The sequence below is a fragment of the Polypterus senegalus genome, chromosome 3 (assembly GCF_016835505.1).
Source record: "Polypterus senegalus isolate Bchr_013 chromosome 3, ASM1683550v1, whole genome shotgun sequence".
Taxonomy (NCBI): Eukaryota; Metazoa; Chordata; class Cladistia; order Polypteriformes; family Polypteridae; genus Polypterus; species Polypterus senegalus.
In genome coordinates this window covers 107,912,453-107,928,396 of record NC_053156.1, presented here as the reverse complement: position 1 = coordinate 107,928,396, position 15,944 = coordinate 107,912,453, and the positions used below count along the sequence as shown (strand labels likewise).

At 35.1% G+C, this 15,944-nt stretch overlaps 1 protein-coding gene across 4 annotated transcripts in view; it reads right to left on the bottom strand.

The window, feature by feature from the left end:
* The window catches only part of lca5 (lebercilin LCA5), a 142,376-nt gene that overhangs the window by 1,938 nt on the left and 124,494 nt on the right, over positions 1-15,944 (bottom strand). For all 4 annotated transcript variants that reach the window (XM_039747767.1, XM_039747768.1, XM_039747764.1 and 1 more), the window contains 2 exons: positions 12,928-13,052; positions 9,142-9,286 (listed from right to left, as the gene is read on the bottom strand). In XM_039747767.1, coding sequence (XP_039603701.1) covers positions 9,142-9,286; positions 12,928-13,052 — 270 coding nt within the window. The remainder of the gene's footprint in view (positions 1-9,141; positions 9,287-12,927; positions 13,053-15,944) is intronic.

The following is a 15,944-nucleotide window of genomic DNA, read 5'->3' as shown; positions in this document are numbered from 1 at the left end:
TACACATTTCAATTAAGTTCTCCCTACTACAATACCAATAACAATGACTACGGCACCATATAGCGCATTAAGTGAAGCATTAGATGACAAATACAAAAAACAATCATGTATTTGTCTTTATGGTGAGCTGTTATGTAGGCTTATCAACAAGTCAACAGTCCTCAATTCAAAAGCTTGTTCCCATGTGAATGTGTTTCTTCTGCAAGTACTGTTACTTGTTTTCTGAAAGCATTTGTAAATAAAATTTGAGCAAAAAATGCATGCATTTTGCGCCTTGTATGCAGCATGACTACCGTGGGATTTTCTTCATGGATTCTGTTGATTGGTTGCTTTGGTCCATTGTTGGCCCTTTCTATCAGAAAGTTTGTTATGAAATTTGCACGAAAACATGAGGTTAACATTTTTTCCTGGCCATCACTACAAACTACATGGTGAAGTAATGTATTAAAAATATACAGTACTTTTGGAGTTTTCCTTTAAATTACACAATAAATAATTTAACCTAAACGTAAACTGAACTGATCCAAAAGCATGTAGAGTTTACTTTTAAACATGCTACAGTTTTTGGTAATGATACAGTAATTTATACTGTCGAAAAAAGGCATACTGGATCCATCACTACTTACAATTGTGAGACACATGCTATCTCTGCTCACGGATTGCTCAGAGTGTCTCTGTCCCTGTCTGGCAACTATACTCCCCGAGATGGAACAGACAGTGGGAATTACAAACTGCTGATTCTTCTGCTCAGCTAAACTGCCAGCTGACAATTGAATTTCTTAAGTAATGGATCTAATTGCCAAGGTGTGCGTACTGTCAGATACATTCAATGAAATGTATGTAGGATAGCACAAAATGACTGAAAACGGAGACAAAAGTACGTACTGTACTGTGTGTCAGTCGGATTGACGTCTACTACGTATTCATCCACATCAAAACCAATTTGTCTTATTTATAAGTAAGAAAATGGAGGCCAATGTCAGATAATTTAAATTACTATAATAAACCTCTCACCAATACTATCTAAAACTATCAAAAATTCAAAAACATTACTTATAAATATACACTTATGATTCTAAAAGATTAAACTCAATACAGTAGTATAGAAACAATTTCTAAAATATTTCAATACCACAAAATAATAATAAATTTCCCTGTATACTTAAATATGCTCTAAAGGGAATATGCATGTGTGTGCATTTATGGCTTGAGACTAGACCAGCATGGAGTTATAAGCTTTATAGTAGTTAGAGGAGAAGACTTTTTTGACAGTAAAAACAGCAGACAGAGGTATGAAAGACTAATATAATTTGGTATGTTCACTGAAAGTTGGTTGAAATTTAACATTGAACAGAATCGCCCATATTTTGGGTTAACTGGTAACACTAAATTACCTTGTTGAGTGTGTGTGCATGCTAGTGTGCCATGTGATGGACTGGCATTCTGGCTCAGGTTGACTCTTGTTGCGAGAAACTCTGGCTTCCCACAACATTTTAAATAAAAAAGCAGCTACTAGTATGGTGTTTCATATTGTATAAATGTCTGTCAGTGATGCTTCTAAACTTTAACTGTGTCAGTCATCATGAATATAATATTTCATATTATTTATATTGCATTAAAAAAATTAAAAAAATAAATAGATATTTCAATTAAAAATATTTCACAAAAAAGTATGATGACTTAGAGGATGGGAGAGTCACAAAACACCTAACGCCTTGGTTTAAAGCACTGAACAGGCCAATTTCAAGGAAAAGTTGATTTAAAGTGGGATTAATGTTTGACAGAATATGAGCTTTAGATAAAAAACATAACCAAACTATGGAGTAAAACCTGATTTCTATGGTATAATAATTTGCCACTGGAAATTGTATTTTTAGGCAACATATTTTTTATAAGTTTGAAAAAACACCATTGCTACATGTTACAATAGGGTCTACAGGGCATTGTTGAAACTTAAAAAGAAAAATATATTAAATATATATTTAAATATTATTAAATCTATAATGAATATAATTAAACCTTAAAAAATTTATCCACTTTGAAGCAGCAAAAGTTTTGATTTCCAAAAACATGCCTTCCATGTTACTGATAACAAAAAAAGTTTTCAATGATTTTTTCCAAAATGTTTCAAGTGTCAAGGACATATTCTGTCCTTTTGTCAGCTTCATGTCAGCACTGTGGAGTCTTCACATATGTAAGAATATTAAGTAGCAAGAAACTATGCACATGCTGCATAGTTTCTGAAGATGTTTGGTGTGATGAAATATAAAGCCATATAATATTAGCACTGCAAATTTACTATCAAGCTAAATACAGAGCAGATGAGTTGTCCTTATATAGGAAGGCACAGCAGCACATTGCTGGTTCATGAGTCAAGGATCCTGGGTTTGAATCTTATGCCTGGTGCGGAGTTTTCACATTTCTCTCAATGAACGTGCAGTTTCCCCTTACACCCAGAAATACATGCAGCTTAGGAGAACTGGTGATTCCAAATTAGTGTAAGTGGGAGTATGGATAGGTGTGTGTAGTGAATGGGTAAACAATGACAATTTACTAGTCTAAACCCTGTGAAATGTCATCTTAACCTTGCAAAAAAAAAAAAAAAATCCCAATGATAATAAAATAAAATAAGAAATACTGTAAATGTAACGAAACAAACTAATGAATGACTTTTCAATAGCATAGCCTACCACTGCATGCAGCAGACAAGGCTACTAAAGTAACATTGCTGATGTGCTATTGGGTTGACACTTATTAACGTGAACTCTTTGTTACAGAAACAATAAAGCTCCACCAAGGCTGATGATACTACTTGCTTAAAACAACGTCTTCAAAGGCAAATATTAAACTACTGAATTCACCACAGGAATATATACACCAGATAAGTCTGGTAACTTGATTACTGAAATAATCTTGATCAAAACTGCAGTGTTTGTCCAGGAAAATTTTAAATTTACGTTTTTTTGACAAATGGTAAGTTTTATTATGTAAAACACATTAAAACATATATATTATTCATACAGTATATACAAAGTACTTCCAAAAGCTGAAAATATGAACACATTTCAAATTACTGAAATACTTTGAGATAAATATGTCAGTACTTAATTTACAGTCACAGGAAAAAGTGTGGTGCATTCTCAAGGTATTTAAATAAATAGTACGCTTCTTTGGGCTACTATGAAGGAGAATCATCTCACACTTATTAAAGTACTAGCAAAATACCCGCGCTTCGCAGCAGAGAAGTAGTGTGTTAAAGAAGTAATGAAAAAGAAAAGGAAACATTTTGAAAATAACGTAACATGATTGTCAATGTAATTGTTTTGAGTTATGACTCATTGTTATGAGTGTTGCTGTCATATATATACACACATACACATATATATACACACACATACATCAACAAATAAATATATATATCTACATATATGCACACATACATATACACACACACACATATAATATATATATATATATATATATACCTATATATATATATATACCCTTTGGGGTGCGAGCAGCTGTTGCTGGGGGTGCCAGAACCCATCGAGGAAGAAAAATGAAAAACATTATTTGTATAAAATCTTAATTTATCTGTCCTTTCCTAAATAATTAAATGGGCAGGCTATTTCGTATCAGTGCAATACGCTGCTTGTTAAAACGGATGACTCTCGCTCTTACGTGCACTTAGTGCTGCGTGGGTATTATGAACGTATCTGTTTAAGTTCTATTTAAATTTTAAATATAAGTAATTTTTATTTAGTCGACAGAAATATGTTTGGTAGGAATGTAAGTTAAATTTAGTCATCATTGCATACATTTTTCTTCACCATAGAAATTTAAAGACTAAATTCAACTTACATTCCTACCAAAGATATTTCTGTCAACTAAATAGAACCTACTTATATCCAAATAGAACTTGAAAAAGATATATTTTTTCGAATCTGATTGCGCATTTTAGATCAACTTGACGTGCACTATATCGAGCCTGTGTGCTATTGTGCTCTCGCCTGCCTGCCTCAATAAGTCACCATCGCTTTGCTCTTACTTTTTTTACTGTTCATTTAATCATGGCTAGTCACGAAAAAAATTGAAAATGGAAGGAGGATTACACTGAGTATGGCTTTACCAAAACAATTATTGATGATTGATATGTTTTTCTGCATTAACCTCATATTTTTTCATACTTCTTCTCAAACCAAGGGGGTGCGAAATCGGGATCGTCCGTCACAGGGGGTGCAAGTGTAAAATTAATCGGGAAGCGCTGATATATATGTATGTGTGTGTGTGTGTATATATATATATATATATATATATATATATATATATATAAATAGTTTTACTGTCAAATAATGCAAACAGCACGCGCTTATAGATCTATAAGCATACTAAATCAACAGGACATACATTTAATTGGGACGATGTACAAGTAAAATTTAAAGCCAATAATAAAAGTGCTAGAGAGCTGGCTGAATCCTGAACGCCATCAACAGACACTTGGACATAAATCCAGCATATACAAACTTAAGAAGAACTTATTCTTAATAAACAAGACTTTACTCCCAACAACCTCACACACGGACCTAGCCACCCCGTAAGGTATTGCTATATATTGCCTTTGATTCTTGTAAGTCTAAGCATTATCCTCTGATGAAGACCCCTGGTAGGGTTGAAAGCTCAGGAATAAAAACTACTTTATGATATGTGATTCATTTTCTCCCTTTGTGGATCTCCAACTGCTAATATATATAAGATAACTCTTGTAGCCACAATAAATGCCTTTATTGAATAGACAAGCCAGGGGCAAGTTCTTTTCTACTACAGCCACAGCCGTGACACACATAAAAAACATCAATAATAACTCATAAACTTGCAATATTATTTAGGAAAATCTCAACATTTTACTCACCAAAAATTCAGATTTGTAAACAAAATCCATCCGCCTCTCTTTCCTCAAAAACAGTTCAATTACTCTGTCGTACGGATTATCCGTGCGCTTCAGTTCCATCAAAAAGTCTCTATCGCCATCGAAACTAATGCTGAAAGTCAAACCTGCCCTGTCGTATTTCTGGCATAAGTTTTAATTCGCTTTAGGGATGAAAATGTCCACTCGACAGAAGCAGTGTACACGGGAATGGTCACCGCCAAATATACCAATGTTAACAGCTGCCCCATGCTCTCATTCAGATTTTTCTGATGAAGGAAGTCAAGGAGATCAGTGGGAGATTTTCCTGCAAAATCATCCATACATACAGTCAGTTCTGTTTTAAGCCGAGACAGATCAAAAACCGCTCCGTGGCTCTTGTGTTAAACTGGAGAAGGCTGCATGCGTGAAATTTTTCTTGTATTCCCGAAACTTCTGGGGCTCGAGAAGCGTGACAAACATCAGGTTTTCGTGGTCTTGAAATCTGGTCTGTGTCTGGCAAATAATATTGTCCAAAATCCTGCCATGGAGTTGGCCGTAGTGCGCGCGAGGACGCTCGGAGCGCTTAGTGCGTTCAGTGGCCTCGTAGAGTTCCTCATATCAGCTTCTATCCAATCAATGGGTCTGAATACGGTGACGTTGCTGTACACCTGCTAGAGGGCCCTACTGACACCAACTCAAAATCTGATTGGTTGAAGGAACAGGTAAATCAACATTTATTCTGTGTTAGAGTGCCTGCACAACTGATTGTGAAGGCCTCTCTGCCTGGCAACAAATGATGACTGAAATGTGATTGGTTAAATGCTTTAATACGAAAATACATGCCTGGAAGCAGCACAACCATCGGAAAAGCTATGAAAGGAAGCGGACAGACTATTTGGAATTATTTAATAAGTATTCATGGATAAAATATAATTAACATCAGTTTATGATTCAAATATTTTTACTTATGAATATGCTAGGCACAGTCCTTGACCCGCGAATATTTACCTTATATGGGCAGGCACTCAATTACGTGGGAGGTGTGATGATGCGAGACGCAACTCTGCCTCCCACGGCCATCGAGCTGCAGTCTATTACAGTATGTGGACGAAAATAGGTTCCAGTTATGACCATTACACGTAGAATTTCTAAATGAAACCTACTTTTGTAAGTAAGCTGTAAGGAATGAGCCTGCCAAATTTCAGCCTTCTACCTACACGGGAAGTTGGAGAATTAGTGATGAGTGAGTGAGTCAGTCAGTCAGTCAGTCAGTGAGGGCTTTGCCTTTTATTAGTATAGATTAACATAGGCACATGTATTACAGTGAGTCTACATGTCAAAAATGGTTAACTTCCCCTTTGTGATTTAAAATCTATTAATACTAGGACATTCATAGTCAATATGTCAATCATTTCCACCATATAATGGCACCATCTTAAAATGAACAAAATGGAATTCAGGATATCTCAATAACATATTAACTTTCCTGACATTGTGCATAATGTTTTGTGATGTTAACAGGTATTTGCACAGAAAACAGTGATATCTAAAGTCACTTTTTCACCATCTTCTGCTTATTTATTTTTTCAGCTGTTAAAATATTCCCACATTTCAGTTTTTTGGAAGTAGTGCTGCCCTCCTTTGAACTATGTTTAAACAATAACATCATTTGTTGATTCTTCTAAATGCACCTAGGAAAACACACACACCTGCTGGTGTATAAAGACACACACACAAATGCACACACACTGAACACCAATCAACCACAACATTAAAACCCTTGACAGATGGAGTGAATAATATTATCATCTCGTTACAATGGCACCTGGGAAATAGGGAAGGCAAGCGTAACGATCCAAGTGAATTTGACAAAGGCGAAATTGTGATGGCTAAACAACTGAGTCAGAGTATCTCCAACACAGCAGGTCTTGTGGGGTGTTCCTTGTATGCAATGGTTAGTACCTACCAAAAGTGGTCCACGGAAAGACAACAGGTGGACCAGGAACAGGGTCATGGGCGGCCAAGGCTCACTGACATACATGGAGAGAGAAGGTTAGCCCATCTGTGACCGTCTGGTCCAATTTCGCAGAAAGGTACTGTAGCACAAACTAATTTGACATGTTTGCTACCCAGGTTTGTTGCAAACCACATACACCTCTTCATGGTAATGGTATTCCAGTGGCCTCTTTTAGCAGGACAATGCACCCTGCTGTACTGCAAAAATTGTTCAGGAATTGTTTAAGGAACATGGCCTCTGGACGTTTTACATTGTGAGTTATGCCCTGAAAGTACTTTAGGTGGGATCACAAGTAAAGTGTTCTCAGAACTAGAATTAAAATAGGCCACCAAGCAGAACCAATCAGGGTCTTGAGGCTGGGATGATAACAGAGGAAGTGTTCACCAACTGGATGTAGAGGGGCAGATGAGAGAGAGAGAGAGAGAGAGAAACAAGGTATTTAATATAAGAAGAGAGAATTAAGATGAGCCTGGAGAACCAGTAGGTCTATTGTTTTCAGTGTTTTGCTGTTACTTTGTGTTGTCCCCCACCATCTTATTCCTGACATTCTCACTGGCTGTTTGGGCTTCTTTTGTGTTTAGGGTTGCTTACTAATACACCTTTTTAGCTATCCAACTTAATACAAAATTGAATTGTGGTGCAGTAGCTAAGGCTGCTGGCTCTCTGCTCCACAAACCTTGGTTCAATGTTGCTCTCAGTATACATTTTATCACGAAAATAATGTTAACGTCAAAGCCATCGTGGATTACAGGAATCCCATGGCCATTACGAAAACAAAAAACATGAAAAATCAAAGAAATAATTGAAAAACAAAATACACAGAAAATAAACAAACCAGACCACCACAACATGTAATATGTTATATTTTTCTGTAACCATTTTTACTTGTAATTTATAAGTCAGTAGAGAACTCCGATATGAGACATTTGGTGTATTTCTGCTTCACATTAACTACTTATGCTTTGATGTGTTAAACTGACATAGGTGCTGTGAAAACTCAAGCTGAATAAAGACAGTCATCACAGTGCATGGCAGTATTGAAAGCTGTGGATTTATCTTTTTTTTACTCTTGTACACATTTATTTTTATATGATTTCTGTTAGAGGAGAGCACGTTTAATCTATGAAGTCTGCTTTGTGGATTGTCAAAAAGCTCATACGAAATGAGCAGAAGGGAATTTGTTGGGAAGTCCAAATTGTCAAATGTTTTAATTTTGTGCTGTCCAGCTCTCAGAAAATGTTAAAGCACATTTCCTTCAGAAAACAATTTTATATACTGTATCCCATAATATACTTTTTATTGTGATAAACATAATTTATGATAAACCTTTATATACATTTTATTTTTTCACTGTAAATATAAAATCACTATAATTGTATTATTTAGTTAATCTGCTTCAAACTGTATCTGAACTTGAATGTTGATTCTACATATAGTGCACAAGACATTATTGCCTGGCGCCCTGCCCGGGGTTTGTTTCCTGCCTTGTGCCCTGTGTTGGTTGGGATTGGCTCCAGCAGACTCCCGTGATCCTGTAGTTAGGATACAGCGGGTTGGATAATGGATGGATAGATGGACATTATTGCATGACAAGGAGGAATGGATAAACTGAGTTTTTCATAGCAAAATGAAGAGGCTGCAGTGTTTGAAGGTTGCCATTTTAAAATTCTCAGCCTCTTTTGCAGGAAACAACAGAGAACCTTTTTGAGGTTACATGTTCTTTTTGCTACGTACTATTAAAGAAGTTTCACATTAGGTTGTCAACTTCTATTTTGTTTATTTTGGAGCTTTATTATCAATGACTTACTGAGATACATTCATTTCTTTGTCTATTCTTACAATATCCCCTTTTTTTGAAAGGTCAAATACTATATAGTTCTGCTCAGGTTATAGCTGCCATAGTACTGGGCTATGCAACTGCCCCATGGCAATCACAAGCACTCTCTGGCTGGCTGAGAGCTAATTCCTCCAGTGTGTCCTGTACAAGTGTCTACATTTTGTTTTCAGTGGGCTTTGCTTAGTACTTCTCCTGTTGGACTGATCATGCCCAAACAAATTTAATGACTCCTTTCAATATGTAGCAGCAGCTTCTCCCACAATGTCCAGCTGCTCACACTATCTTATAGACGCAGTCTATAATTCTGCAGAGGAACATCATTGAACTGATTTTTAACAGTTAACAGAGTGTTTTTAATATCAAGGATTTTTTCATTCTCACCTTCTCGAAATTTCCTTACTTTCTCTTCTAGGTCTTGTTGCTCACGGTCTCTTTTGAGTTTTTCTTCTTTCTCTTTTTCACGGTTCAGCTTTTCGTTGGCAGCCAACAGAACGTTCTCTGCTTCTTTCTCTTCTGTCTCATTGTTCTGTTTAAACATACATGATGATCAGGTAAAATGTGTCATATGAATAATAAACATCTATTTTTCTTCAAACATATATGATATTCTTAAAACTTAAAAAAAAGCAAACTGTCAGAAGGTAAATTGTATTTATTAGCTGTTCAAGAGTGATAACTAAGATGAAAACACTTATTAGTAATGTGGTTTCCTCTCGCATCACCCAGTCACAAGGACTAAAAGAAATTTAAATTCAGTTGACTGCACCAAAAAGAAGAACATAAGCTCAATTTTTATCCTTTTATTATTCTACTTCAATGAAAATGCAGAAGAGTAAGTGAAATTCCAAGCAATACAAATGAGCTAAAACATAGTCTCTCTATTATAATAAAAAAAATCCTGGGACGTGGCGAGACTTTTTAGCCTGGGACAAGATGTGTGTGACCTTTTCAGAGAGATATTTCACGTCCTGTGAGACGAGACTTTGTGCCAAGAGATTTAACCACACCTGGGGCCAGAAATAAAAGACAAGGAGTAGATGACAACTTAGAACGTTGTAAAGAATTCAAAAATGTTGGAGCAATACACATGCAGAGCAGGTTAGAGATAATTAAAGTACTAAAATTCGAAAGTCTCAAAAAAATGATGGTAAAGATCACATTAGCACAAACAAATGGAAATTATTACTCAGTGAAATAACAGAACAGCGAAAAGAGATCGGATATATTGTTCAGATTTAAACTTTTAAGTCAGAGACTTGTAGATCGTCTAATTTGTGTTGCCATCAGGGAAAAGTAGTGTTTCTTACCAATGAAGAGGCGTATCCACGAGAATTAAAAGATTTGTTGTTTGGCGAAAGTGAAATCCACATATGCAAGTGGTAGAGACGTGAAGTGGCTGGCGCATAGCGCAGGCTGTGGGGGATGGTTGGCGAGCGAAGCCCCCCTAGTACCATTAAATTATCTATGCACCAACATTTGTAAGTAAATTAAATTCACTTAATTTAAAAATGCACATTTCAAAGTAAACTATGCACAATGTTAAGTCTTTTTAAATTTGTTAGCACCATATTTCATGAAGTACACAAACCTTAGCATATAAGCACAGTAGCTTGTTTTAAGAAATGAAAATACTTCTGAGTCTGTGTAAAGAATACAGTGTAAAAGATTTCTGTGAAGTCTGCATTGCCATTTATTTTTTTTTTGCCATATATTAGGTACTGTGATTCAAATCAGTGATATACTGTAATTTGTTCAACTTTTATTTGATAGATTCAGCTCACTCCATACTTTAACAGTGGAAAAGCATATTAATGGGTAGTAAGATTGGAAATATTCAGTACAATATATAATTCATAAACGTTTGTTTATAATCTAGCTATTCTGTTGTGCAAGTCCTAGGAAGACAGGCTCTTGATTTTATAGTAGAGCTGTCATCTGTTAACATTTATAATGGTTACTATTTAAATATTTTCTAAATATATGCAATTCTGTCTTAATCTTAAAAGTACATGTACTTTACCACAAGAAACACTGTACAGTGCTGCATGGCTAGTTTTTTCTTGTCTTCTTAGTGAGTCAAGGCTTGGGGGCTGTCAAAGAATGGGGCCTGTTAAAGTCCACTGAGGCATTCCTTATGCGATTTTGGGCTATACAATATATAAATACAATAAATTAATTATTGTTTTTGTTGTTGTATTCAAAATCTATGAGGTATGTGAGACTGGGGATTACATTATGAAAACTAGAGCTGGCAGTAGGAAAAATTCACAGAGGAAAGAGAGGGGATCATTGTGTTTACTATATATTTGTTCCTTATTTTATTTTTTTCTAATGTCAATAAGAAATTTTTATTTTTTTATAATTTGAAATATATATTGTAAATTAGCAGTTTCAGTAAGACCTTCTAACGACAGAATATTATAAATAAACAAGACTCTGTTTGGTTTTATTTTCACATTTTGAGAAATAGACACAGTATAGGCAGTTGCTCCCCTGTATAACACAACTACATTTTGGCAATAGTCAGTCCTATTGGTTGTACAAATAGGTATGGGGAATTCAGATTAGTAATCAAGTAATTTTCCTTGTTTAACAAATATGCATTAGAAGTGTTTTTGCATGTTCAAAACTTGTTATACTAGGCCCTGTGAATGTCCAGGGCTACCAAATAATTTAATTGAGTTTCATGAGAAAATGATTCAGGCACTTACCTTTCCAATGATGTGATGTACAACAGTAATACTAAATAAATATTAATACATTAATTATATATAATACAATGCTAATACTTTGCAAGTCAATTCATAGTGGAGAATTAGAAGACAATAGGACCCTTATTAAGTTCGTTCCAAAAAAAAAAAAATCTTTCCACTTACAAATCAATAATAAAGAGATGGAAATGGAACATCATCTATAGCATAGTTATGTTTAATGCTATTTGAAAAAAAATCTCATATTATGGACCATTCTTTTTCAATGCACTGTTTGCACTACTACAGATAACTGGTACAATTTTGTTTGTATGTGCTTATAAAATCTTATTGTTTTATATTACTGAAAACAGCATATGCATCACTTCCATGGTGAAAGTTTCTTTCATGGTTTCCAAATTTCCTTAAAGACTTAAAACAAAAATAAAGAAAAGGTAGATGTTTGTTTAAAAAAGGCTTGCAGTTTTGCTCTTTGCATCCAGATTATATCAAGCCATCTTTTCCTGCAGAGGAGAACAAAGGACAAACTAAATCTTTGTTTTTTATGTTCCTCCTGCTGTATGCATCTAAATGTCCTCTTTGAATTAATAGTCTATCTAGTGTAGTCTACAGTAATGTAAATCTTATTTCATTTGCTCGTGTGTTTTCCCTTTGGGGACTCCTGTCTGTCACCATAGACTTATTTCCAGTACTAAATTGAACCATGAGAGAAAGGGTGGGTGTACATGTAATTTCTTAGTGTGAAGAATCGACTGGCTTTTTCAGTGGTGGCTCCTACAGGGGCAGGCCATGGTTGCAGATGTTGTAGCTGAAAATGCATGTTTTATTATCTGAAGAGAATTACAGGCACTAGTAAGTTGCAAATGATTAACACATCATTACAGAGAGAAGCCTCTCTGTTTGGTCCAGTTTGGTTTAGTAAGGTCTGAACATACAATTAAGTGGAAACACATCATGCTCAGGTGAATGGAGCTTACAAAATCCATTAGATTGTGATGTCAAGTTCACTGGACATTCCACAACTTTTCCAAGGTCATTAGAATTTTGTCAAAATCTCAGCTGACACACTGACTGAAAGATGAACAAAGAAATCTCTTAAAAACCTAATGTTACCATCTAAAGATCTAGAAGGTATATGAGTCAACAGTCAGAAAGAAATGACACAAAAAAAACCAGTCTATGTGATCAGAAAAAAAATTAAAAATAAAAACACTTTATGTGATGCCTAGATGGCACAGTGGCAAAACTAGTACTTCTTTGTCTCTCTAGAGCACACATTACCAGACATACAATAGGCACTGAGAATGTGTAATGGAAACCTTAAACATTCTGCTAGTTGTTTGCCAATGTGTAGTATATAGGACACCTGACTACTCTTTTCATTTTCCCGTAAAAAACCTGTACCACTAGCTGTCTTAAAATCATGAACAAATCTGGCATTTATGAATTGACTTGCCTTTGAAGAGACATCCTTTTCTTGAAAGACACTCTTTGATTCTGTAGATGGAGGTGGTGAGGGAAAATCACTGGACAGCATGTCACCATCCGTCTGTACTGCTTTTGATGTGTTCTGAATTACACCTTTTGTTAAAAAAAGAAACATACACCATTGTATAATACTAATGTATACTTTCAGAACCTGCAAAAAAAATTGTAGTTGGTGGGGAACACTAGAATTCACAAGATCAGAAACTGTTTTAAAAAATGTTTACAGTAAAATAGCATTTAACTATCAAAAGATCAAGAACCCAAAGATTAGGAAACCTTACAAAAAATAATTTGATTTTTTTAAAAGCGGTACAACTTAAACCAACTTTTAAAATATTCATTCATTCATTTTCTTACCAGATATTTTTTTTTCCAGATCACAGTCATGGGAAGCCGGAGCCTATCCCGGCGGCAACACAGGCGCAATTCAGGAACCAGATGTTTAAAATATAAAGTGCCTTGTGAAAGTCTTCATACCCTTTTACTTTTTCACACTCTGCTGCCTAAAAAATACAATTCAAAATGCACTAATGTAAGAGTTTGTTTCACTGATCTAAACAACAAAACACCATATTTTTAATGTGAAAGAACAAATATTGAAATCTTCTAATAAAATCTAAAAGTCATTTGATTGCACACTCATCGAGTCTACAACCTGGGGTAGAAGCTTCTTTTGTGGCAGCTGATGCCATGGGTGATTTTGGGCAAGTTGTAACATATTTTGCACACTGAGATGATCCAGTGTTCTTGACAGAGCAGCGTTTTTTAGTTTGCTGATCATCTGTCGACTACATAATTTAAGTCTTTCTAGATTTTTTACTGGATTCAGTTATGAACTTTTGACTCATTCTGTATCTGAGGACATTCACTTTATTTTTTACTGAGCCCATCTAATGCTGATTTTTTAATTGCTGTTGAAAGGTGAATCCTCTCCCCATTCTCATGACTATAGCAACAGGTAGTGCCTCACAATGGCACCACCATTCTTTTATTTGATGTATAATAATCCCCAGAGTTTTTTCTGCTAGCACCACTATACCGTGTTATAAGTTTGTTGGTGATAGAAAGGTATCCTTATTTGACTGTATTAGACAACTACATGAGTCTATTTAAAATTAAACATTTCTCTAAACCTCAACCTCATGAGTACAATCCTTACAGTATGCTTGGTCCTCTCAGTGACTACATTACCAGTTTATGTAACCCATGGCTAATGACTGTTGAGAAAGGAGGCAACAGAGGTACTGTCTTGGTGGAGCCATACCATGTTTTCTTTTAACAATTGTAAAAATGATCCTGCAACACCTGGAGCCTAGAGGTGGTATGGATGATTTTAGTACAGGAGATTTGATATATCATTGATATATATCAGGTTTGCTTATATAAAATTAAATAGTTTATAGAGTCTTCATGCTGAAGTATTGAAGCACTATGATATAACAAAGACTGGGGATATTTAACATATTGTGTGCCTTAGTAAGATGACCTAATTTAGAGCTGTTGTGACAAAACACATGAAAATGTATGCAATCAGCATTTTTGTTTTTAATTACTTTCTGAAGATTTCAATATTTTTCTTTTTCATAGTGTATTGTAGGTTGTGCACACCAGTAAACCAAAGTACTTGAATGCCTTATGGACTAAGTTTATGTGAAATAGAATGCCAAATAATGTACAAGGATGTGAAGGTTTTCACAAGGCAATGTATACTGTACATTTACTTATAATTTAATGAAATTGTTATACATAACATTATGTCAACAATAAATAATCTTTCTAATCTACTCAGACATCATAAGAAGGTCATCCTGGCAACAATGTACAAGATTAAATCTTCCTATGAGGAGGCAAACATTCTGTTGTGGAGCTTATAAAAAATTACAGTACACAAATGCAACAAAGGAAATTAACCTAAAAGTAGGCTTTTCAACCATAATACAAAACCAATGGGTAGTGCATGTAGGAGTGTATATGTGTACACACCAGTCAAAAGATTTAGAACACCTCAGTTTTTTCATTTTTTATGGAAATGCATTCAATTTAATATCTTAAAGTTTCATGAAATCAAGGCATAGAAGAAATAAAACAATGGCAAATAAAAAATAAGTCAAGGAATCATTATGTGTACAAAACTTTATTCAAGTGTTTGATTCATCAAAGAAGCCACTACTATATTTGCTGATGTAACAGGCAAACTGTGGTCCTTTTGATTCAGAATGCTATCACTCTGTGCAAGTCACCGAGTCTTGCATCACACTTCTTTCTCCAGTTCTGGCAGTTAGTATCAAACACTGTGGAACCATCCTTTCACCAACTTGACAGTGTACAAACACTCTGTGTGATGAACCGAAGATTCATCGGTCTATAAGAATTTCTTCCAGTCTGCAGTAGTCCATAGCTGGTATTTCAAGGCCCTATTTTATCCTTTAAGGAATACTGCCACTCGTCCTGTCAAACCTACAGCATAAAGTCTCCTCTTTACAGTAGAAACTGACCCCTGTTAAGTTGTGTTTGAAACTGTTGTGCTGTGAGGTGCCTATCATGCTAGATATTGTCTTCTGATTGGGTTATGACTTTAGGTCTGCCAGATCTCTTCCTATCAGTTTCTTCCAGTTTTCATTTGCCTTTGGATTGTGTAGGACAATGTGATCACTAACACTTTGATTTTTTGTCATTTCTTTAAAAATGAAAGGCCTACACTTCTAAGGGTAATAATGCTCATTTCATTTGTTAATTGCCATTTTTTTGCCATTAGAATTTACAAGTTCTACAGTGTAATATTGTCCTAGTAGTACTTAAGAGGATGTAGTAATATAGTCTGGTTCAGTTCTTCTTTAATAGAGGCAGAGGGTTACTAAGTAGGGATACCTGTGCAAATTGTTTTCTTCAACTTACAAGGCTTAATTTACTTTAACTGCTGAACAACATCTAGGTTGTAACATTTTAGTTGCACACTGAAAAAGGTTCATTTGTAATATTCTGAAA